Source organism: Onychostoma macrolepis, chromosome 20 (assembly GCF_012432095.1).
Source record: "Onychostoma macrolepis isolate SWU-2019 chromosome 20, ASM1243209v1, whole genome shotgun sequence".
Taxonomy (NCBI): Eukaryota; Metazoa; Chordata; class Actinopteri; order Cypriniformes; family Cyprinidae; genus Onychostoma; species Onychostoma macrolepis.
In genome coordinates this window covers 7,248,578-7,274,356 of record NC_081174.1, presented here as the reverse complement: position 1 = coordinate 7,274,356, position 25,779 = coordinate 7,248,578, and the positions used below count along the sequence as shown (strand labels likewise).

At 38.4% G+C, this 25,779-nt stretch overlaps 3 protein-coding genes across 4 annotated transcripts; 1 reads left to right on the top strand and 2 right to left on the bottom strand.

The window, feature by feature from the left end:
• Window positions 1–7,433: 7,433 nt before the first annotated feature.
• bpnt1 (bisphosphate nucleotidase 1) lies at window positions 7,434–18,168 on the bottom strand. Of its 2 annotated transcripts, XM_058756549.1 has the most exons (10): window positions 17,869–18,168; window positions 16,536–16,663; window positions 16,186–16,290; window positions 15,984–16,091; window positions 15,767–15,815; window positions 10,141–10,206; window positions 8,632–8,723; window positions 8,345–8,542; window positions 8,157–8,262; window positions 7,434–8,075 (listed from the first exon to the last, which is right to left on the bottom strand). In XM_058756549.1, exons 2-10 carry the CDS (start codon window positions 16,653–16,655, stop codon window positions 7,924–7,926), a joined length of 996 nt encoding a protein of 331 aa, XP_058612532.1. In that variant the 5' UTR covers window positions 16,656–16,663; window positions 17,869–18,168; the 3' UTR covers window positions 7,434–7,923. The 2 variants fall into 2 exon arrangements, with proteins under 2 accessions (XP_058612532.1, XP_058612533.1); XM_058756550.1 differs by lacking the exon at window positions 10,141–10,206 and having other exon boundaries at window positions 17,869–18,111.
• Window positions 18,169–19,040: 872 nt separating this feature from the next.
• saysd1 (SAYSVFN motif domain containing 1) lies at window positions 19,041–20,149 on the bottom strand. The gene is made up of 3 exons (XM_058756551.1): window positions 19,927–20,149; window positions 19,665–19,857; window positions 19,041–19,544 (listed from the first exon to the last, which is right to left on the bottom strand). The coding sequence occupies exons 2-3, from the start codon at window positions 19,839–19,841 to the stop codon at window positions 19,230–19,232; spliced, it is 492 nt and encodes a 163-aa protein (XP_058612534.1). The 5' UTR covers window positions 19,842–19,857; window positions 19,927–20,149; the 3' UTR covers window positions 19,041–19,229.
• A 245-nt stretch (window positions 20,150–20,394) lies between these two features.
• grcc10 (gene rich cluster, C10 gene) lies at window positions 20,395–22,835 on the top strand. The gene is made up of 4 exons (XM_058756552.1): window positions 20,395–20,547; window positions 21,773–21,861; window positions 21,945–22,121; window positions 22,195–22,835. Exons 2-4 carry the CDS (start codon window positions 21,810–21,812, stop codon window positions 22,332–22,334), a joined length of 369 nt encoding a protein of 122 aa, XP_058612535.1. The 5' UTR covers window positions 20,395–20,547; window positions 21,773–21,809; the 3' UTR covers window positions 22,335–22,835.
• Window positions 22,836–25,779: the final 2,944 nt, after the last annotated feature.

Sequence of the window (25,779 nt, the reverse complement as noted above, 5' to 3'; positions counted from 1 at the left end):
GTCCATAAATATTGGGACATCGACACAATTCTAACATTTTTGGCTCTATACACCACCACAATGGATTTCAAATGAAACAAACAAGATGTGCTTTAACTGCAGACTGTCAGTTTGAACGGTGTAGGAATTACAACAGTTTGCATATGTGCCTCCCACTTGTTAAGGGACCAAAAGTAATGGGACAGAATAATAAATCAAACTTTCACTTTTTAGTACTTGGTTGCAAATCCTTTGCAGTCAATTACAGCCTGAAGTCTGGAACGCATAGACATCACCAGACGCTGGGTTTCATCCCTGGTGATGCTCTGCCAGGCCTCTACTGCAACCGTCTTCAGTTCCTGCTTGTTCTTGGGGCATTTTCCCTTCAGTTTTGTCTTCAGCAAGTGAAATGCATACTCAATCGGATTCAGGTCAGGTGATGACTTTGCATAACAGTCCACTTCTTTCCCTTCAAAAACTCTTTGGTTGCTTTTGCATTATGCTTTGGGTCATTGTCCATCTGCACTGTGAAGCGCCGTCCAATGAGTTCTGAAGCATTTGGCTGAATATGAGCGGATAATATTGCCCGAAACACTTCAGAATTCATCCTGCTGCTTTTGTCAGCAGTCACATCATCAATAAATACAAGAGAACCAGTTCCACTGGCAGCCATACATGCCCACGCCATGACACTACTACCACCAACATCTTCACTGATGAGGTGGTATGCTTAGGATCATGAGCAGTTCCTTTCCTTCTCCATACTTTTCTCTTCCCATCACTCTGGTACAAGTTGATCTGTCCATAGGATGTTGTTCCAGAACTGTGAAGGCTTTTTTAGATGTCGTTTGGCAAACTCTAATCTGGCCTTCCTCACCAATGGTTTACATCTTGTGGTGAACCCTCTGTATTCACTCTGGTGAAGTCTTCTCTTGATTGTTGACTTTGACACACATACACCTACCTCCTGGAGAGTGTTCTTGATCTGGCCAACTGTTGTGAAGGGTGTTTTCTTCACCGGGGAAAGAATTCTTCGGTCATCCACCACAGTTGTTTTCCGTGGTCTTCCGGGTCTTTTGGTGTTGCTGAGCTCACGGTGCATTCCTTCTTTTAAGAATGTTCCAAACAGTTGTTTTGGCCACGCCTAATGTTTTTGCTATCTCTCTGATGGGTTTGTTTTGTTTTTACAGCCTAATGATGGCTTGCTTCACTGATAGTGACAGCTCTTTGGATCTCATCTTGACAGTTGACAGCAACAGATTCCAAATGCAAATAGCACACTTGAAATGAAGTCTGGACCTTTTATCTGCTCATTGTAATTGGGATAATGAGGGAATAATACACACCTGGCCATGGAACAGCTGAGAAGCCAATTGTCCCATTACTTTTGGTCCCTTAACAAGTGGGAGGCACATATGCAAACTGTTGTAATTCCTACACCGTTCACCTGATTTGGATGTAAATACCCTCAAATTAAAGCTGACAGTCTGCAGTTAAAGCACATCTTGTTCGTTTCATTTGAAATCCATTGTGGTGGTGTATAGAGCCAAAAATGTTAGAATTGTGTCGATGTCCCAATATTTATGGACCTGACTGTAGTTGATGCTTTTGTGTTTGAAGTCATTGAAAATATGGAAAAAAAAAACATTCACAGTCAAAACAGTCGTTGGTTGGTGACTTAATACACACCTTTGCAATGAAGAGAGAGAGAAAAAACTAACATCAACTGTGTATTGCTACTAACATTACTTGTCTTTGAAACTTGTGATTGTTGATTACATGTATAAGCAAAACAATATTATAATATAGGTTGTCGGTTATTTGGGGAAAAAAGTGCAAAAAGTTAGATTTTACAGATTTAAACAAAACTTGCAAAAATACATCAAAACAAATGTATACATGAGGAATTTAATAATTTCAAAAGAAAAACCTCACTGCACCATTGAGTTTACTTGTTTTGTGGCATCTTAAACCATCTTCTCAGGCAGATGTTGACATTTAAGGTGCAAAACATGTTGTCTGTCATAACCAAAAATTGGTAATTTTAAGTTGGTATTAATCAACAAGATATTATGTTGCCATATTGTTATCCAATAAGGCAGTATGCTGTGCAGACTGCACAATATAATTAACAGTTTGATTGCTGTCACCTAAAGACCTTAATTTACATGATTTTGTATTAAGTGCTTATAATACCTTTAAAAAATGCCACAAAAGAATCAACACAAAGTTTTCCTATAGGCTTGAGTTTAATGCAGGGCTGCTTACATTCTAGAGCAGTGCACAATGCAGTGCTGTGATGACTCTTCATTCACTCTTGCTTTGAATAGTTTCTACACACAAAAAAAAAACAAAGGAAAAATTTCATATGATATCATGTCATCAGCCGAAGACTGGATCAGTTTTAAATGGACACAGTTCTACTACTCTTTTAGCAGTGAAATGCATTGCATTTTTAGGGGTAATGCCATTTAAAGGTGGTATGAACAATGAATACAAACTGCATTTGTTTCATTTGAATAATTTGTGAAAAAGTTACAAAACATGCGAGTTGTTGCAAAAATGTGTTCTGTTTGAACGAGTGAAAAGGCTGCAAAATGTTGGAAAATGTCAGTAGGGGGGAAGAAATATAAGTTACTGGAACTCTTTCCCTCTGTTATTCAAATTCTGCCGCATTAATGGCAGAATCATTAACTCAGCAGGGCTTTGAGTTGTTGGGACTGGTAACACTCTGCCTACAGGTGAGAGAAACAGCTATACCAGAGACGGTATATAAAAGAGGCAGGCCAACCCAATCTCATAAGAAAACTTTCACATTTTTGGTAAATTGGTGTCAAATTCATCTATAGGAATATTTAAAGGAATATTTAAGATTTTTAGGAAAAAACATTATTAAAGAGATTTGCCCAAACAAGTAAAAAAATAAGTTATAAATTGCCATCAGTGTTGGACAGGCCACGTCTATTACAATTAACTGCAAAAATTGGAATGCCCAATGTTCCTTATATAGTAAAAGTCCTATTTTCCAAATTTAAAAAAAAAAAAAACCTTGGTTTTATAATTTTTTTTTTTTTTTTTTTGTTTAATGTAGTCAGCGCAGTTAAGGTCATTGCACACGGAGTCCGAAATTTTCGCACGTTGAAAAATAAATACGACTTCGTTATGTCAATCACGTTTACACACTGCCAGAATGGCGATTGTCAAGTTCATTCACTTTGCACAAAGCACTGTAAAGATCCTTGCACAAAGAGTTCACAGAAATTGGTGGTGGTCTTTTTAATACGTGGCTCTAGTATCACTAGAAAAGTATCAAACTGAGCCACTGACATCCTGAAGTAAACTTTGAATCGCCCGTGATAATCCCGCTGCTCCTTAATAAGGAGGGGGAATTTTAGGATTGGATGGACCCAATATTTCCTTTCTTTTTCTCTTTTTAAAGGGGTCATTGGATGCAAAATTCACTTTACAAGTTGTTTGAACATAAATGTGTGTTGGAAGTGTGTGTACACTACACATCCATCCTATAATGATAAAAATCCACCCAGTGGTTTTTTAAAAATCCCTATTTTAAAATCCCCTCTCTCAAATCAGGCTGTTCTGAGAGCTCTGTCAGAATGATGTAGTTCTGTACAGGCCCCTCCCACAATAGTTGATTGACCGGGCCGTCTTACCTTAGACCCGCCCTGAGTGAGCTGTCATCCGTCCGCCATTGAGTCGACTTGGGTGCAAGGACAAGATGTCTCCGATTAAGCGATTGAGGCGTTTTGTTGTTGGATGTAATAATGAATATAGCAGTCGTCATTTACTCCCGACATTTGAGCCGCTGAAGACGCAGAGGATTAATATTACTTTCGTTTTGAAGGGAATGCGCCGATCTCCGATCTGCCTAAATGCATCTATGTTCGCGCGAATCATTCGTGATCCAGCTTCATCTACAGAAGAAGTGAGTATAACATTTGTTTTTTTTTTATGAATCTTTGCATATCGCCTTTCCTAATAATGTGCTAGTTAGCCAGTTTCGCGGCTAAGTTTAAAGTCTGCGTGTTACTCCACGGAAGAGAGGGGCGGGGTCAGCAGAGCTCATTAGCATTTAAAGCAACGGGTTTTTTTTTTTTTAAAAAGGGGGTTTTTTACACTACCATTGAGACTTTTTTTTCATTAAGACCCTAAAGAATCGTATCAACTTGTGGAAAATGGGTATCCGATGACCCCTTTAAGAAGCGAGAGGACAACAAAATCATCCTTACTGCTTGAAGACTCCATTTAGTACTTATTTGCAAATCTTTTCGCAATGGATTAATTAATATGCATCGGACTCTGTGCGCAAGGTTTCTGTACGTGACAAATTTTTAGAATAACGAATACGAAAAAAACACATACGAAAATTTCAGACTTGATGTGCAATGACCTTTACTGTTAGAAGCTCCAGATCCAGTGTAAATGAAGCTTACAGCTGAACAATTGCATTTATTCTGAATTGGCAGCTGTTTAGAGGTATGACACTTATTTTCTCAAACAACATAAATCGCTAATATTAAAGCATAACCTCCCCCCCCAACTGCCTCTCCACATTATTACTCCAATAGGTGCTAGTGAAGGTCTTGGGATTGTGGATGTTCGTTAGCCAATCAGCGTCGTCATTGTTATTTCCCTGCAGCTCCAAAGCGATTAGTGACATGGCAGTTTACATGTCAGGGAAGAAGTGAAAACGTCTGTTTGACCATGAAGATTTTTTTCGCATCACATACTTTGCGGGGGTCCTACTCCAGTTGAGCAGCTTCTTTTTGAGAGAAGTGGAAACGCTAACGGATGACTCTCCAGGTATTTCACATCTCACTTTAAGCGGTCTCCCACATTCCCATTTCCCCAACCAACTGGGCAAAAAGACTTCACAGATGGAAGGATAACGGAGGACAACTGGACTGCAGCTTTACATTTGTCCTGGACGTCCAAACATCAAGCCATGTAAGGCTATGTTTGTGCTGATTTTGTTCCATGTATGTTTGTGAATATGTTCTGCATATACCAGTAGTGTTGGGGAATAACTAACTGATTTTAGCTACACTACTAAACTACTTTTTTCAGTATTCAGTAGCTCAACTATAGCTTTTGTAACGAGGTCCAGCTACAGCATGCTACATTGCTGTGTTCCGTCACATGAATCTGAATCATGAATGTTCCTGGAATTCTCTACCTGGCATTCATGTGCCCAATCCTGTTCCTGGAGATCTACCTGCCTGGAGAGTTCAGTTCCTGACCTCTAAGTACTTCCTAAGATCTTAGTTGGTTCAGGAGTATTTGATCAAGGTTGGAGCTGAACTTTGCAAGGAAGGTCAATTTTAGTTTGACTGCAGTTTGTGTGTGTCAAATTGAAATACTTAGTAGTTTCCCCCACACTGTATTAAAGTTGTTCATATATTAATTACATAAGCATTTTATTGTTTGTTTGGAAAATAATACAGTTGTATCAGTTGAGGCATGAATTGAAAGTCTGCATATTAAAACAGTATTACACCAAAACATTTTCCTTTCATGCTTTTGTTTTCAAAAGAGCTCAAAAGAATATTGATTCCTTTTTGTTCTATTAAACGAAACAGAAATGTGTGGCTTTATTTTTATTCATGTTCTGATAAATTGTTACTCTGCATTGAAACTAATTAATATGTTGCTGCATTCTTACAGTGTCATTGTCCGTAAATGTTACAAAATGTGTGACAGGAAAGTCAATTCTACACTACACTATTTTCAATGTTTTCTTGTGATTACGAAGAAAAGAAACTTTTCAGTTACATAACCAAAATATATTTATATCTGTTATTTTCAGGCTTGAGGTTTGTGGTAAGCAACTTGAACATATGTGATGACTTTTTTTTTTTTTGGCACAATTAATATTCCTGGAAACATAGTTAGCTTCTTTATATGAACTGCCACTCTTCCTTCAGGAATTGTTTACCTACCCTATAAGACATTGCCCACTTGTGACATTTCATACACATGGGAATCTGTTACAGTTCACCCTACTGAGGCCGTAGTGCATACACGTACTGTCAGGTGCCGTATTATGTTGCACAACATCGTTTTGCGTAAGTTAATTGTCTCATAAATTAAGCGTGAAGGCCAACTGAAAGAACACCACTTCATTCCTCATGCGTAAATATATTACCCAGGAGAGACTGCACAGGAAACTTTTATGCAGAGTTATGCAATACATAAAGACAGTAATGATTTTGTTTGTTTGATTCTTTTTTTGAAGGATGATGAATAACATGATGGCAACCCAGTTTTTCAAAAAAACAAGTTGTGCAGTATCCTGACTAATGCATGAGTTAAAGGCGTAGTTCACATAATATGACAATTTGCATGATTTACTTATTTTCTCATGTCATTCCAAGCCTGTGTGACTGACTTCTTAATGAGAAACACTAAAAGAGAAATTTGTAATAATGTACTGGCTTCTCTCTTCCACATAATGAAAGTGAATGGGGATCTGGACTGTTACAAAAGTAAATTATTTTAAATGATTTAGCCTTAAAATTACTTATGCTGTACATTTGGAGTCATGCAATATGAGGAAGAGTTCTATTTAATTTATTGACTGTCCTCTACTGTCCACAATCAATTCAAATATGGTATATTTAGACATGTCATTGATGTGACCAATTCTCTTTAGATTCCAAGTAAATAGTGACTTAAATTTGGACATATGGCTATTGTAAGTCATATTAAGTAGTTTTTAATTTAATCTTATTTATTTACTTATCTTTTCTTCATTTTGAAGTTTGACTGGCTAGATCTCCATTCATTTCATTACAAATTTTCTGTAAAGCTGCTTTGCAACAATAGTGAAAAGCGCTATCCAAATAAACTTGAATTGAACATGTGGGTTTGGAACAACATGAGGTGTCAGTGAACAATGATAATTTTGAGTGAACTGTGTCTTTAAGTCTCCATGTCTGGGTACTGCTGAAGAGATGGCCTGCAAGCTGCCATCGGGTCTTGCTTATCAAATATGGGAAGACACTTCTGACAGCATAGCACCTCAGGTAAGCCTTTTTCATACCATGCATTAATAAAAATATGATTAGTACTTTTGTTGCTTTCATGGCATATTTTCAAGTGTTTTTGGACATTTCAATAAAATATCTATTATTTAAAATAAAGATTATTTCTCATCTAATTTGTGGTCTTGTTTTCAATCAAACTGGTTTAACAGTGACGTTTTATTAGCACACTTTTGTTGTCAGTTGTAATTCCTTGGTTATGGTTGGTGATGCAAAACTGTCAAATGGCCTTGCGTGAAAAAAAAATGCACATTTCACAGGGTGGTTCAGTCTTTCCCAAATTTCCAATGATTACAAGAGTAATACTTAAATGTAATCGGACAGAAGACGCCCACTAAAATGTCATTCAGTGTAACAGTAGTTTATATACCAAAAAACAAAATGTCAGGCATATTAGAATCGATAGTATGATCACTTTTTCCTTTAATAAATTTTACAGTACAGATTAGAATACGTTGTTTAATTTTTACATAAATATCCATTATGCTTAATGATGATTGAACATTATTTCACAGATATTTTATTTCAAACATTTAAACAGACACTTGTCTTGCATTTAATATGCTTTTGTAAATTTAACTTGATGTGGACACTCCGAATGTATAACATATTGACAGTTATTTTGATTTAAATGACCTGCATGTTATATTATCATGAAGAATAAAAACTGCAGAAAAACATTTAGAAAGGGTTTATTTGGTCCTCTTCTGGAAATGGATCAAAACATGTGAATGTACTCAGTAAATAATTAATTCTTAAAAAAAGTTAATAAAAACCGTACTAAACCATCTTTGTTTTTAGATGAATGAAAAATTTATGACAAGGACATATCACAGCTTTGAGGCACAACGGTTTAGAGTATGACTTCATATCCTGCAATCGTTCAGTCAGAAGGAAGAGCCTGTAGGACAGCCTGTGGCACTCTGCTTAAATAGTACTCATGATTCCTCAGTGTTGCCAGCACTCCAGCAGAGTTCATGTGCTTCACATTGGCATCATATCTGTATGCATTACCATGCATGTCTGTCAGTTTGCCTGTATATGAAAAATAACATAAAATTAGCCTAAAAATCAAGCACATTGTCAAGAATGGACATGCAAAAAAATGAATGTCACCTCCAACTGCGTGCAAAATGGCTTCAGGCGCACATGTGTCCCACTTTTTACATCCTGGACTGGCAAACACATAAGCAGAGGCCTTTCCCTCCACCAGCTGGATGATCTACCAGGCCCAGAATGAAGATGTAATTAGTTTGACTTCTACACCAATACGGACTCAGTCAAATCAAAGGCTAGTGACCCACCTTATTCCCAGCTCCTCCCACTCGGATGACATCATGAGGCTCCATGGCTTGCACTGCGTCAATAACAAGTTTATTGCTATGGGACCGTGTAGTAGTGATGATTCTTTTACCATCTGGGACTTCCTGGAGCTGAAAGCCAAATGCGCCCAAACCCAATACTCCCCATAACGTTCTGCCCAAAGAAGCACCTGGCCCCATCTGAATGAATAGAGAGAATTAAACAGGTCAACCAATCCCAGCCTCTACCAAATATAGTGTAGCATGTGTGAGCAACCAACAGGTTGGACCTGGTAGTTGTAGAAGGGTTGATTGATGACTCCAGCAATGGCTGTCCCTCTATAAGCAATGCCTATTAGCACCGTCACATGATCCAAAAGCCCTGCAATAAAATGGCACACAAACAACATTATACAAAGTATTTATTAGTCAGCTCCAACATTAAAATATTGTTAACCCTACTACGCTCTTGTATATGGCACTGCATGGGTAAGACCTTAGGATGTGTTCACACATGGTAAGATTGGTTCAATTAAATAAACTGGTTCAAAATCTGGTTCATTTGATAAGGTAAATACTACCATCCTAAGTTTGGTACACACCAAACAAGTGGACCAAGACCCACCTTTTAGGGGTTCTTGGTCTGATTGTTTGGTGTGCACCAAGGTTTGGGACCTCAGGACAGGGGTGTCCAAACTTGGTCCTGGAGGGCCACTGTCCTGCAGAGTTTAGCTCCAACTTGCCTCAAAACACCTGTCTGGGCGTTTCTAGTATTCCTAGGAAGACCTTGATTAGCTGGTTCAGATGTGTTTAATTGGGGCTGGACCAGATCGTTAAAGGACAGTGGCCCTCCAGGAGCAGGACTGGACACCCCTTCCTTGGGATGTGCTCACATTTGGCAGGTTTGGTTTGATTAAACAAAGTCTGGCGCGATTGCTCTGTCAGTATGGTTCATTTCAATAACTATGAACGCTGCCATCCAAACCTTGGTACACACCAAACACACCCATTTTTTCAGGGGGTCTTTGTCCTAATGAACTCTAGTGCAGTTCACTAGAAATATGAACACAAAACGGACTTAAGACATCTAAATGAACCAAAACCCATTAGAGTTTGGTACAGGCATTGGAACTTCTGTCGTCTTGCAGCAGATCTACATTGGAGCAACAGAGGGATTCCTGGCACTGTTTTGACTCCTTTACACATTAAGTTCCATCATAAATATGTCATAAAAGTTGTTCAATCTGGTTGTAAACTTATCCTTATGCTTTCAGTTTTGTATCTTTAGGTTTGGTGTAAAAAAGAAGGTGCGAATGCTAAATGAACCAAGACTAAAAGGATCACATTCATTTTTGGTCCAGACCAAAAGAACCAAAAAATAAAATAAAAATCAAACACAAGTGTGAGTACACCATTAGTGGTAATGCAGGTTTGAGTCATGTCTGCAACATGTCCCTACCCATTCCCACTTTCTTTCTGGTTTAATTCTCTGTACATTCTTTCCATCCCTAACAATATACTTGTCCAATAATGTGGTGGTAATTTCTAAAGTTGAATAAACAACCAATTACAAACTAAAAATGGATGGTAAAGACAGATTTAACAGGTACATTGAATAACATGTAAAATACATTCTTCAGTTGCACTTTATCAGCAACAAAGTGTATATAATTGCTGGTCAGCTCTGAGAAATGGTAAACGACCAACTTAACTCTTTTGACTGACTACAACCTTTTACTTTAGTCTAATTTCAAAGTGACATCTCATGCCCCAAAAAGAAAAACATTAAATCACCGTACGGTTAGGGGCTCTGTAGGTCTGCTCTGGCTTCTGTATGTAAACTGGGCTGTACAAAACCCTTGCAGCTACAGCAGAGACAGGACAGCAAAGACAGAGAGAGAAATAGGAGGAAAGAAATAGCAGATCACCATGTGACAGCACCAGATGTGTTGGACAAATGGAGGTCAATTAGAGAGAGAGAAAAATGAGAGATAGAAGCAAATTATAAAAAATGCATCACTGTGCCCTTGAAGTGGACATGCTTGCAACACTATCTCCTAATTAGACGCCAGTGCTGGGTAGTAACTGATTACATGTAATATGGATTACATAATTAGGTTTAAAAATTAAGGTCTTGTAATTAGAGTATAGTACATTATAATGGTCATAATTAGATTACAGCTACTTTTTAATGGATTACTTGATTACATATTTACACAATGGCAGTAAATTAAAAATGTATTAATTTACCCATATTCTTTTTTCTCTTTTAAATGATCATTTCTAAAAATCCTACTGTGTCATACCATTTAGCTTTGACTAAACTGACAATATAGAATGGTCATGTATATAAATTTGCAAACCATGCTTCTGAATTTGGGTGAATAATGCAATCAGACCATGTATAATAAATAATTATGCAAGTTACTAAACAATGGTGATGTATATCTGTGAAACATTATGTCTTCATCATATCCATTAATCCTCTGTAATTGTCAGTTCTACAATTTTTCAAACCTGGAAAACTTTGGGTGTGTAATTTTCATGTTTGTGTATTAATGTTTGTTCATGTAATGCAGCGATTCCTAAATGTTTTTGTCAGCCAAGCCCCTTTGGCATGAAATATTTACTTGAAATATCTCTGAAAAAGTTAATATTTTAATAATTTAACAACACATTTGCATGTTTACAGGCTAGTGTCAGTAAATGGTCACATTGACATAAAGGCAAACAAATAAAATACTTCTATTTTTGATGTTCAAGTGTTTAATTAATTTTATTTTACTTTTTTATGATTTAATTAATTATTAGCTTTTTAATCAACTCACACACTCACTGCAGTTCTTACATTAAGACCAGTTTGAGAATCCCTAATTTAATGTAATGTTTAATGCATATTATGATGTTGACATAAAATAATTTAAATATATTTTAAATGAAATAATACTGGAATATTTTCTTTGTATTTGCTTTTTTTATATCAATATGGTACATTTGATGGTAAGTTTAAAACAAATTAGATAATAATGTAATCCAAAGGTAATCAAAATGCATTACCTAAAATGAGTAACCTAGATTATGTTACTACACTAACCGTAGTTTTCATCATGTAAGCTGTCATCAGTAACAAACTACAATTTGTAAGTAATTACCCAGCACTGCTAGATGCGACAAATAATTATTCTGTCCTCACTGAAAGGTAAATGCTGTGGGAAAAGCCAAAAATCAGAGCTAATCAGAAGCACAGTATCACTATATAGGTCTATTATTATTTACTTATTTTATTTTTATTTTAATGTTTCTGTTGTAGATGGTTCTAACTGGCACAACACCAAAAAAAAAAAAAGTCTTAAAGTGAGGTCACGATTACTGTATTTAGCTAAATATCCCGGGCAAAAAAGGTTCATTGTGAATAGCGTAGCCATCACTTTTAAACCAAGCAGCTTTCTGTTGGTCAGCATGGAAAATTTATGAGACCAGCTGAAACATAAGCAAAATCTACACAGGGAAATATTTGCCCTCATGCAAAATTTCCGAACTTGTGGATTCCAGTTAAAATGGCTGCAAAATTTCGTGGAGCAATTGTAAATAGCTGGCAGTGTGAATGCAGCTTGTCTGCATATCCTGGGCCTTTACACTACAAAAGCATGTGATCACAGGTGTTAAGGATCTACAAATGTGGTTTGTGTAATCAGATGACAAAATTATAATTAGTACTGACCACATGTCACCACTCCAGACAGACTTTAATACCAGGTGCTTTATTGCATAATGATGTTTACAGCCTCAGCTAAACAAGATTAAGGCTGCGTTCACACTGTCAGTTTTTGGGATTGACAACCGCATTTTCTTTACAGGTGAGAGTCTCGAAATGTCTCGTTCACATAGCAGCTTACAGTTGTGTTTGGAATACTGTCTGTATGAACGTGCAACAGGAGTCAAGCCCGTATTCCTTAAAAGTAACCATAGCGACAGTGACCAAAGTAAAATCAAAGATGGTGACGTCCATAAAACTGAAAATCTTATCACTTTCTGACACGACAAGAGTCCAATCGAGCCGCAAGTTATTTAGTCAAATCTTCATTAACCGACAGCACCTTTTAAATTTGGGTGGAGAGAGGAGCATTTGAATCGCGCACAGAACACAAAACGTCTCTGGTCCCTGCTGAAAAAAACAATAGAACCCTGCCCAAAACACAATAGAAAATGTAATGGTTTTAATGGTTATAATGGGAATTGTATTGGTTTTAATGGGAACTATAATGGTGTCTACTGGTAAGTGATGGATTCTATTGGTGGGATGTTAAATCCTATTGGAAAAATGCCCAAAACACACTACAAAAAGGAATTTTGTAATGGTTTTACTGGAAAAAGCAAATGGTTTATAATGGTATTTTAATGGAAACCATTAGAATTTCTGTGATGGTTTCTATTGGGCTTCTATTGTTTTGTTTTTTAGCAGGGGTTACTATCGTAACCTCAGTTCCCTGAGAGCGGGAACGAGACATCACGGAGAAATTCTCCATTATGGGAACTCCTTCCCTTCAACCTTTCTTGAAGTCCTATTGGCTCACGCCAGTCCAAATGACTGGCCAATTGTCGCAAAGTATGCAATCGCATGCAAATACTGACAAGCTCGAGAGACAGTATAAAATGCGGTGCCCGCGACAATTAACATCAGAATCGGATGCTGAACGCTGCTTAGCTAGTCGAGCAGCGAGCACGGTGACCTCCGTGATGTCTCGTTCCCGCTCTCAGAGAACCGAGGTTATGATAGTAACCAGAGACGTTCCCTCTCGAGCTTTCACTAGACATCACAGAGAAATTCTCCGTTATGGGAATGATATTGAATCCCGCCGTGAGAGAGGCTACAAGCAGCCTGCAAGTCACACACTCAGCAAAGATAGAATACACGCACAATTCCCACCAATAGCGACGCTTGTTAGGCGGGCTCGCAGCTGATAGGTGGAGGTAAGCCAATGAGCGTCTAAAATTTGGTCAGTAATAACGTAGGCTACGCTGAGAACAGGGCAGAACAGATGCAACAACAGTACTGTAAGGGGCTGCACAGAGATAACTGTGTTTAAGCAGCATAAAACATAATAATATGATAATGGTAGCACTGAGTACAGGGCAGACGACAACAACAATAGCATAGAGGGCTGCACAGAGTAATTACTGTGCGAGGCAGCAACACACATGAATAGAGGTAGCAAAACATGAATGGACTGAACATCCACCTTGTAAAACCTGGCGTAGGTATTCTGGAGAAGACCAGCCGGCTGCAAAGCGTATATCCTGAATAGACATACCTCTCGACCATGCCCAGGAGGAGGCGATAGCCCTTGTTGAGTGGGCCCTAATATGCAAAGGGCATTCCAAACCTCGGCTCGTATAAGCAGCTGTGATAGCGTCCACAATCCAGTGGGAAAGCCTCTGTTTTAACACGGCCCTTCGCACAACCACCGTAGCACATGAAAAGCTGGTCAGATTGCCGAAAGCTGGCCGAAAGGTCAATGTAAATCCTTAAAGCCCTGACGGGGCACACCGAAGTCTGAGCGAGGTTGATGACTCAGAAGACAACCACACAGTCTGCGTTCTGAAGGGGGTAGATAGTGATTTAGGCACGTAGCCCGATCTCGGCCGGAGAGTGACACTGCATTCACCGGGTCCGAAGCGAATACAGTCGCTGTCCACAGGAAACGCGTGTAAATCCCCTATGCGCTTAGCCGAAGCGAGGGCAAGAAGAAGTGCAGTTTTGAGAGATAGCTCCTTCAAAACAACTGATACTAAAGGCTCAAATGGTGGCTGTGAAAGAGCTCTTAACACAACCGCTAGGTTCCAGGGCGGGACTGAAGGCGGACGCGGGGGATGCAATCTCCTCGCTCCCTTAAGAAAACTCACCACCAGCGCATGCCTACCGATCGATTGCCCGCCCAGCAGGGAACGAAACGAGGCAATAGCTGCCACATAGACTTTCAGTGTTGATGGCAGAGATCCACTATCGAGTCTGTCCTGTAAAAAATGCAGAACATCTGACACAGAGCAAGTAGCCGGGTCGATAGGAACATCACAGCACCATTTCACAAACACTCCCCATTTCAGAGCATACAAACGCCTCGTAGAGGGTGCCCGCGCCTCTGAGAGCGTGTCGAGCACACGAGAATGCAGGGCGCTCAGCTCCTCTGATATCCCCGAAGCAGTCATACATGAAGGCTCCACAACTCCGGGTTCGGGTGCCACACCGAGCCGCTCACCTGAGATAGCAAGTCCTTCCTGATGGGAATTGGCCAGGGCGGTGCCACCAACAGCTGAGCGATGAGTATCACCAAAGCCCCCTCCTCCCTGATCTTGCAGAACACCAGTGGCAATATCTTGATCGGAGGAAACACATACAGCCTGGATGCTGGCCAGTGCGATGTCAGAGCGTCCCCCTTCAGCGGGGAGTGAGACAGGGAGAAGAACAGCAGGCAGACATTCTCGCTCGTGGTGAACAGATCCACCTCCGCTCTCCCATAGCGAGTCCAAATCATCTGAACCGACTCAGGGTGCAACCTCCACTCTCCTTGGGGAATCCACTTCCTCGAAAGCATATCCGCCCCGCGGTTCATGAGACCGGGGATGTGTGCTGCTCTGATGGAGAGAAAGTGACGGTCCGCCCATAGCAGGGGATTCACTGCCTGCTCGTACAGAGCCCTGGAGCGTACACCTCCTTGGTGATTTATGTACAAGACCACAGACATGTTGTCGGTGCGAATCAGAATGTGTCGCTGTTCCAGCTGCGGCCGAAAACCCGTTAGAGTAAGAACACCGCTTCCAGCTCCAGGCACCGCATTTTATACTGCCTCTCGAGCTCGTCAGTTTTTGCATGCGATTGCATACTTCGCAACAATTGGCCAGTCATTTGGACTGGCATGAGCCAATAAGACTTCAGGAAAGGTTGAAGGGAAGGAGTTCCCATAACGGAGAATTTCTCCATGATGTCTCGTGAAAGCTCGAGGGGGAACTGACAGGAGTGGCTCCGGTGGAAAACTGACTGGATCTAAAACTTTCAGATGACACAGCTCATTTCTCCGTCACTGTAAGTTACCGAAAGCACAAATGAAAACACGCATCACACGGTAGATGTGAGTTTGTGCGGCAGAGCGGCTCTCTCTCGCGCTGTATGACTAGTTGTCCAGTCCTGTTATGTTCACACAGCGTGTGTGTTCCGAGAAATTTACAGGTGTGAGTTCGGTTACAGAATGCGGTTGCCACGGCCATAAATAACCGAACTGTGTGTGAACATAACCGTATTAAGGACTCAAATACAGGATTGACAACCGTATTCTGATGCTGTGTGAATGTGGCACTTAAAGAATGGAAGTGGAAGAGATGGTATTTTTAAGTGCTACATAAAATGTTGAAAGATATTTATCTGCTCACCTTCTGTATATTCCTTAGTGCCATCAAGAGGGTCCACCCACACAACCAGCTAAAAATAAAGATTAAACTTTATTTAAATACAAAATCGAGTTACTTTTATGTTCTATTAGACACTTTCAAAACTCGTTTCAGAATAAGTTCATTTAAAAACAGTATATTATACATTTACTGTTTTTCAAGCATTATGCCCATAATTCTGTTTCCTCTCCTTCTTTACCTCTTCCTCCTTCAGGCTGGCATACTGATCCGGACAAGATTTTTGTAGAATTAGGCTGCTGTGCCCGTTCTCTATAAGCTCCTCTTTAACATCCTCAGCTGGTAATTCCTGCACAAATAAAATAAATTCTCAATCAACATATAATGTTCCACTGGTTGGAGCCAAACAGGCTGAGCGTCCTCATATTACAAGATGCACACACCTCCTCCCCGATGATAGTGACTTTAGGGAAGCTCTTCGACAGGGACGCACATATACTCTTCTGAACAAGCCTGTCAGCCAGAGTCTGTAGATCATTGGCTCCAGTCTGTGCCCAAAAGAAGCACAGGTTACAAATATCAATTTTAGCACCTAAATTAATTACTACATTAACAGTAATGTTATCTGCTCATACGGATGTGGGACGTGTCATTGGATCATCATATTTGTTCAACCAATCAGATTTTAGGGTCTTAATGGAAGTTAAGAGCTTAGGATTTCTCAAGTGTGGTGAGATCATCTCAAGTGTTTATGGATCAATATCCTTGTTGGTAACTTCTCTACTTGCCGTACCTTTTCAACGATACCCAGCTCTCCACTTTGAATCACTTTTCGAACAATAGTTCCAGCCTTCTCGGCCACGGTGTAGGCCGAAGCCACCAGCCGCATCAACACTGCAGGGCTGCTCGCCATCACACCGGCTGAAACAGAAAGCACACCTCACTGCGGGTCAGAAAGACACACTTTCTGCAAAGAACCAGGGGAAACGTCAGAAGACATGGTTATGTAAGTCACTTATCTAATCATTACAAGGAATGAGACTCTTGCCAAAGTAAAACTTGAAATAATGATTTGGTACTGATCTGTCTTTTTGGTATCAGTGATTTTTGATTAGATTTTTGATTTTATTTTATCAGCATTATTACACTGAAATTATCATGCATCCCTAAAACAACCTGTCCACATACATTGTGTAGATGTTATGTAGATTAAAACAGATGTTTATGAACTTTTATTTATTTGGTTTTAAATCATCCTGAATATTTGACCTGTTTTGTACAAAATGACTCAGGCTTTTATATATCTTCATATTTTATTTTTTTAAATAATTTTTATTATTATATTTATACTTTTAACTATCTAATTTCTTTTTGTGCTTATATTTTCTGTCTCAGCCATGATATGTCATATGTAGATTTAAGCACTTCTCGCTAACTAGTGAAGTCTCAATTCTTTTTCATGCTAGATTTGTACATGTATTATCATATTTGACACATTACCTTTGTATCTAACAGCGGTGACCCATATTGAGGGAAAGATAAGTAAAACACGTTTTGAGATAAGACTGTATGTGTTTTTTTCTAAACATTTGAAAATATTAATTCAATAATCTTTTATAATTTGTAAGTCGCTTTGGATAAAAGCATCTGTTAAATGACTAAATGTAAATGATTAGCAATAATCATAATTCTTTCTTCTTTTTGTTTGTTTGTTTGTTTGGTCGTTTTGTTCCAGTTGTAAGAGTATGAATCAGGTGTTATTTGATCACAAAACACAATGATAAAGCACATCAACCTTGACTCATGGGCTGTGTGGTTAATGAGTGATTATGAAAAATGACAGAGGACTCATACTGTTTGAAGGGACCTGCTGAAGAGCAATTAGCATGGAATAAAGGGACTGTTTTCCACATAATTTATCATTCGTCCCCAAAACTCTCATACTCTTTCTTGTTGCCACAGTGACACATTTATAAAACACATACTAACTCTTTAACCATGGTATAATCGTTAGCGTTTATTTATCATGCAATCCTGTGCGATATGCCATTCGCGTGCAATGTCGCGGTGCAGACGGATATTTAGCAGTAACTGAGTATCGGTTTAATCTATAGCTGTGGTCTTACTTTAATCGCAGTCTGTCCAGCGGGCGACCCAGAGTTCAGGTTTTCCACCGGTTCGCTGCACGGATTCCTATCAGACAGCACCGCGGGGCAGGAAGGCGTCATGTTGTAGTTCCCGTCTTGCAGTGTCTTAGTGCCCGTTGGGTTCACCCAAATTCTGCAAAGATAGGCTACGTGTAAATTATGACAGGGTTTTCTTTTTGGAGGGGTGAACTACTTAAATCACATAACTAAACCTTACTGAAATTCATCATTTGTTGTTTGCATTATGAAATTTGTGAAGAAAAAATGTGATAGTTTTCTATGGTTTATATCCCACAATTCTGATAAAAACATTTCCTTTAGAATTCTGAGTCTTCTGAGTTTACCTCGGTCTTGCAATTAGCTTTGTTTGTTTATTTATTGTTTATTGGGAATTGTAACTTAATATCTCAGTTCTGACTTTTTTCTCACAATTCTGAGTTTATATCTGGCAATCATTTTTTTCTCAGAATTGTGAGGGAAAAAAAGTTTGAAATGTGAGGTAAGAAGTCACAATTATCTTACCCTAGCTGAACAAGCTTCCTTAGTTTTCCTGTCAATTTAAAAAATAAAAATCATAGTCATTGTACTAATATGTATAATACAGTACTATATGACTTTGTACTTTATTTTGCTTCAGACATCTCAGTAAAACCATTAGTGCCCCCCAAAAGTGTGTACAATTAGGCCCTTATTGTAATTTTAGTGATGTAGACTGTCAGTGTAGGCCTATTTGTGATTCAATTGCTAAACTGATTTAAGACAAAGCGCATAAAATACATCTGAAATCATGCAGTGACATGCAACTGTGATTCCTTTTGTAGAAAATAATTTAAATAAATGCATTGTTCACAGAAAGAGGGATTCAGTTGATTACAGTATTATGCCTATTCATTTTATAGTCATCCTTGACAAAGCTTTTGGGTGATAGTAGTCCAGCTAAATGAGAGCAAACTGAGGGCCTTTGTCTGATTTCTGACCTTTAATTACTAAAGTATATATTTTTGTTAGTGAATCCGAGAGGAAGTCCTGTCTCTCAGTAATACATTTCAGCTCCATGAATTAATTTGGATAAGAGTGCTGACTAAAAATATGTGGCATATCTTCATTTGTTGGATGAGATTAAACTGTAAATTATTTATTCAAACTCAGAAGGAGGTGTATATCTTTATATATACATCAATAAAATAAAGAATTTCATTTCATGTAAATACAGGTAAATTCATCGTTACTAAGATACATTAATATAATGCAGACAAGTTTCCCAAGTGCACTTTACAGATCTATATTTAGTATTCTTTATTGTCCAGATAGTCGCAAAGTTAGCTTCATTTCAAACATGTTCATCTATTGGCCATTGGCCTGTATCCCATCTCTCCTTCCAGCTGTTCGGCTGTTAAAGTTCCCAGGATGGGTTGACAATCTGGATTAAACACCGAGTACGCACTCATTTCTCCAGGTTGTCGGGCTTTTGGGCTTCGAAGGCCCTCATAGAGCCAGTAGAATAACGATATAACAAAAAATGGCAGTCCAAACTCAAGCTCTGAAAAAAGGCCCAGCAGCACGAGCCACAGCAGCACTTTAAGCAGGGTCAGATGGGTGAGGGCCACTTGCTGAAGCCAACGACCACATGTAGTATTCAACAAAGGGCTGTGATCCTAAAATGACAGGAAAATATTAGATTAGGTTTATTAGACAAAAATGACATGGTTAATTTGCAGTTTTATGTGTCATTTTGTTACTGCCCATGTTTTTTAAAGTAGTAAGTGTTCTCATACCTCAGTGTGTGGACTTTGAGGGCAGGTGTTGGGCTTCTGTTCTGGTGGGTCAGTACACACTGCTGGAGAACCATCGCTTACTGCTTTCGTTTCACTCTGCATCCCACGATCAGCAGGTTTCTTAGCTTCAGTCTGGGCTTTCTTTCGGGATCTGAACTCAGCCAGCTTACGCTCCATATTTCATACCTGAAAACTGTAAACATAAGAAAGTTAATCTGCGTTGAAATCGCTAACGTTACTACGTTCACGTGTCAATATTTACCAGACTTCCGTGTTAGTTTCGCACTGGTCTGCAAATGCTTCTGTCTAATGACTGTTTGTTTGTTATTACACTAAAAGGCTGATTCCTCCAGGGGGCGCTTGGTGGCTCAAAAAGCCAATTTCTGGACGTTTTCTTTTCTTTCTTTTTTTTGTCTCAGTGAAAGCAACATCATATAAAAGGTATATTATTTTAAGTTTATTCATTCCAATTAATAATACGATACATAAAATGAAATAGTAAGTGCGCAGTAATCTTTATAAAATCAATGAGCACGTGATCGGTGGACTCGCAAATCACTGTTATTGGTCCAGACTGACTAGCGCTGTGAAAAGCAACAGGTATCACGTGACACACTTCAGCACTTCTACGGTAATTTGATTAAAAATACACAGTAAAGAGTTTAAATAAGAGAGCTATTTAGATCAATCGTGATTCACCAATTAGAACTTTCTAGTCGCAAAGCCTCGCCAGTTTTGTATGACTTGAAGGTTCCATTGCAGTTCTATCTTATTTCTATGGTAGTTGTTGGTGCACACGGACACTTTAATGGCTGTACCCACCGGAAGTGTGCGGGCGGCCGCGTCACAGGAGAGGCTGTGTTTAGGTGCTGGCAGCATCGATGTAAGTGCATAGAATTGTGTAAAATATTACTTCGGTATAAGATAATAATATATTTACGTTTGAAACTCAGAGAGAATGATCAGTCAGTGGTTTTGTGTGAAGCGGAACTAACGTTACATTGATAGATGACAGCTGAACCCAGCATAGCTTTAATTTTTCATAACAACTGCACATAATATCGATATTAAACGTATAATAATCTGTGCAAGCAATCCGTGCAGCTATTTATTCAATATATTTAGGTATTATTTATTGGGTATTGCTTTTTTTGCCCAGAATCAAAGAACCAAAGTGTTGATTTCCTCGTTTTTTGTGTGTGTGTTTTGTTTTTAAAATTGATCAGATTTCTGAAATATAAACCGGGGACATTTTCTTACATATCATAAGGTCATTGAAATCTTACTTGTTATTTATCTCTGAATTAAAAACAAAAAAAAAACGGGGACATTGTTTTTATTTTATTCTGTTTTTTCATTGTTAAATAGGCTCCATATATATACTATTATTAATTACAGTTCACATTTTGATTTATTGAAAAATCACACTTTGAAAAATATTTAATAGCCAACACTGTAGGTAGCAAACAGGTCAAAACATTATATTATTACACTTTCTTGATTTTACAAAAAAAAAACACTACAAAAAGTAAAACAAATGTGAGAACATATGACAAATAAGACTGTTTTTAATGTTTTCACAAACTTATGTATATAGATATTACAGCTTTTTAACTTTTCAAATTGATCATTGCACCTTATTCAGGCTTATTGTTTTGCATTTTAAGCTAACTTTCAGCATAAAGTGTGTGATTTTCAGCAAATGTGATTGTCTAATTGTTTCGTTCATATTTGTATTCATATCTCGGTGTACTTTCAGCATATGATATAGTTAACGTGTGTGAAAATAACTGGTTTGTGATGTTTGTGGAACTTTTGGGGATATTTAAAATGGTGTGCAAAACAATCCTACACATTATTATATAGTTCATACAAATTGTATTTCGTTAATTTAACATGCATAGTTAGTATGTGACTACCTTTAATTCATTTATTGAATTCACCTTCATTCATTTATTTATTTATGGATTTTTATGATTATAGTATGCATTGATACCCATAATGATGGTACTTCAATGGTAATGAGTGTTCTTCAATGATTAGTGTATGCATAAATCATCCTATAACATGTTGCAGCAGAGTTTAATTCCTCAAAAATGCCTTTGCAGATATCGGTAGTGAATCTCCCCTGTGGAGTGCGCCAGCATGGCCTCTGCCCCAGCACAGCAGCCTACGCTCACTGTAGAGCAGGCGAGAGGTGAGACGTCAGTCCTTAAATCATATGCTCAGGGGTCATGGCATGACTTGGACTCAGCCAGACTGTTTTCCCATCCATTGCAGTTGTTCTTAGTGAGGTGATCCAGGCTTTCTCCGTACCTGAGAATGCAGCACGCATGGAGGAAGCCAGAGAAAGCGCCTGCAACGACATGGGCAAGATGCTGCAGCTTGTGCTTCCTGTGGCCACTCAGATCCAACAGGAGGTCATCAAAGCATACGGCTTCAACAATGAAGGAGAAGGTGAGATTAAATGTGCAAACATGTAAACACAAACGAAATGCTGTCATTTCAACTGCTGCCTTTTGCCTTTCAGGTGTTCTCAAATTCGCCCGGCTGGTGAAGATGTATGAAACTCAGGACCCAGAGATCGCAGCCATGTCAGTGAAACTCAAGAGTCTCCTGCTGCCGCCTCTCTCCACTCCTCCCATTGGCAGTGGCATCCCAACCTCATAGAACAGCGCAAACTCCAAATTCATCAAGTTCAAAACCTTTTCAACTATAAAAATTGTCTAGTGCATCACATTCAGGTTTTCCCATTTTAGTCAGTTTTAACACTTCTTTCGAGGGTGATTTAAACTGAGATGAAGTACAAATTGCACCACAGAAAAATATTTGAATAAAAAGAAAACAAGTTATTGGTGAACTTATACATTCCCATTTTCTGTCAGTGAAATTAATATTCAAACCATGGTCTTGCTCACATATTTATTTCTTGTATTCATATTCATTTTGCCATGTTCAGTGTGCATATTTATCAAGCGTAATACTAATTTGTTGATGCCTTTTGAAGGTCTTGTTTGTTTTTAAAACTTTTTATACAGTTCGTAGTGATTTGGTCATATAATCATAAATGATAACCTCTGACATTGTTTTTGTGATCATTACTCTTTGAAAAACTGATTATGTCACATAAACTGATTATGTGTTCACCAATAAAGTCATTTTTTTACTTAATGGAAAGATGTTTGTTATCATGAAATGAATGTGCTATTATTAATGTCTTTCTCAGTATTTTAGTATTCTTAGTCCACCAAAACATGCAATCAGCATTAAGGCCAGTCATGGCCTAATTGGGCTACTCTAGTTCAAGCCGCATTTAAAATGTGAAGGGCCATAAATTACAATTTGCATCATCAGACTTTAAGACAATATTTGCAGTTTTACTTATTTAGAAATGCAGTTTATTACTTATCCAAGTCTTGCTTGTCCTTGTCCTATTTAAAATAATACTGAACATGAAAATAAAACAAAAAAAGTAAAATTAACAAAAATTAGATTAAAAGTTTATTTTGCTATATTGATGCAAGCAAAAAATGCATTCATACTTGAGTATTGAACAAACTCAAAATGCTAAAACTCAAAACATTCTTGAGCAAATAGAGTTAACAAATGAGAAAGAAGTATTACTTTTCATATTTAAGCCCCAAAAAAGGGCGGAGTGCACATAACTGAGCGCTAAAAACACATGCAATCTGTTTCATACATACTGAACGCCAGATGGCGCCGTCGCGCGGAAACTCCACATAGGCATCACAGAACTGATGACGCTCCAGGAAATCCCTAATATGGGCGAAGGTATACAGCTACTGCTGTAACTGAATTAAAAGAAGATAAATGCTTGAACTGATCAAACATGAAACATGAAGATGCGACAATATAGGGTTTATCTTCAAGTCTTCATAGTGATCTTCAGGCCATCTCTGTTATTTTCATAATAATAAAGTATATTTATAATCCAATGCTAATCGACATAGCCTTTAATGCACTGTAGATTATATTTTCTTCCTCGTTCTGTGACATGAAGCGTTCTGTTGAGTATCCCGGGGTTAGAGAGTCTAAACTAACTTAAACTTAACAAGTCAACATCATTCAATCAATTCAATCTAATGGGTTAAATAATAATTAATTACTTGATTAAATATATTTTAAAGATATAAATTAAAAGGATATAAATTGAAGTGGCCGTGGATCTGATAATCCACCCCTTCAGTAGTCATCTCTCCTTGGTTTTCAGAAGGTTCTCTCCATATGTTAAATATATTTACTCCTCACTCAGGCCCACTTTGACAGCCTATGTCATAAAGGTCATCAGGGCCCCTCAGCTACGTGACCAACTCATAGTTAACACATTTACCCATCCCTGTTTTCCATCCCTGGATATTAAAGAATAAAGTTGAATATTGTCAGAACGTCTTTCTCTCTCTCTGAGGAACTGTGCTCATTATCTGTATGTTGAGTACCTGATAAGAGTATGAGTCTGAGCCAGTCTGAGTCTGAAGTTGTGTGTGAGTTGGAATCTGTGTTTGCTGGACTAGGCTTCAGTGAGGTGAATACTCCCATGACAGAATGGACATCTGCAGACAACCTGATGCTAGAAGTGCTGATATGTCTTTGGTGGGCCACTTCACGCCTAAACCGGATCTCGGTTGTCACATAAATATCAGTGGAGATATGCACGACCATTTTTATCTATGTTTCAACCAACCACAATCCTTTAACCTAAAGTAATGACGTTAGTGACTTTTGTTAAGGTACTGCTATATTGAGTGTACGCAGAGCAGCCTACAAACTCCTCACGAGTGTGAAGCTGACTTCTGCTGATAAAACTGCAAACTACTTTCTTCAGTTTTTTTTTTTTTCTTTCAGTTGACTACCTCTACAACTCCTGGTCTTCATTCATCATATATCCTTGGGTCTTAACTGTAAATTCCCCAACAGTTAATTGTGGAGAGTGTGTGGGCAATCATTCTTTGGGGACATCCCTGATCAATCAACAAACAAGGTAGGATTTAATTTAAATTTAATTAGGGATAAAGTCTGGGTGAAAGGCGTTAGGAGGAGGGAAAGCGAGGAGGTAACACTAGATCTGGGTTGTGGACTGGTGTTAGTATACACCTGTAATGGGGTGTATAGTGGATTGAGAAAATCATATTAGGGATTAAAAAGAAAAAAGTAAAAGTGTTAAAGTGTACACACTCTAATTGGTGGCCACTGGGAGTCGTTAAAGTGGCAGGCAGTGCACTGGTGTCTGTATAGACAACTCCACAGGAGTGTAAGTCACTAGGGAAGTGTTAAATTGCAATCTCGACTCTTGATTCATTCCGCCTCCAGACAGTGGTACCCCGAATTTAAAAATGAGTCAGATAGCGATTAAGTTTAGTTAGAATTAAATGAGATAAATAAAGGCGAAGTTGATTGTTCAAGGATGCATCCTTAATAGAAAATTGTGACCCTAATTGGAGTGGACCAGTATATAACATACTTTGTAGTTTTGTCATGCAGAAGCCAGGTGCTGTTATTGAAAGATCCTCACCTTAATCTGTTGCTGCTATCATTTCTTGAGGGTTTCAACTGTGACAGAAATATGGCTGACAAATTAAGAAACTTGTTCAGTCCAGATACTAATGATTGAGACAGAAGATAGCAAATGCTGTATGCAGCTCTGCTATGAAAGTTCTTACTTCAAATACATTTTCAAAACTCATCAAAAGAATGGTCATTCAGGGCTTAGATACTGATTGGAAAGTCAAACAACAACTTGACTGGCTACAAACAAAGAAAGAGCCAGAAAAATCCAAATTTCTAACTGTATGTGTCTATTCCTGGAATTTGTAAGATGGGAGGGGTACCATTAACGTCAGAAGGAAAAATTCCAGAAATAGCTAAAGGCTGGCATAGTCTGGTTACTAAATTTGATAAAGTGGCAGAAATTTGTGGATTAAATGTGGGGTGTGATCTGAGTAGCTTCTGCAAAGGGCTGGATATTGTTTTTGGAAAAAGCTGATAGTACTACAGAATGTAAGACACTCTCTGTTGTACCTGCTCCTGAGCTCTCTTCCCAGACTGTGCAGGAAGCAGGTGCATTAGGCTCTGTCCCGCTGTGATGTAACACTTATGT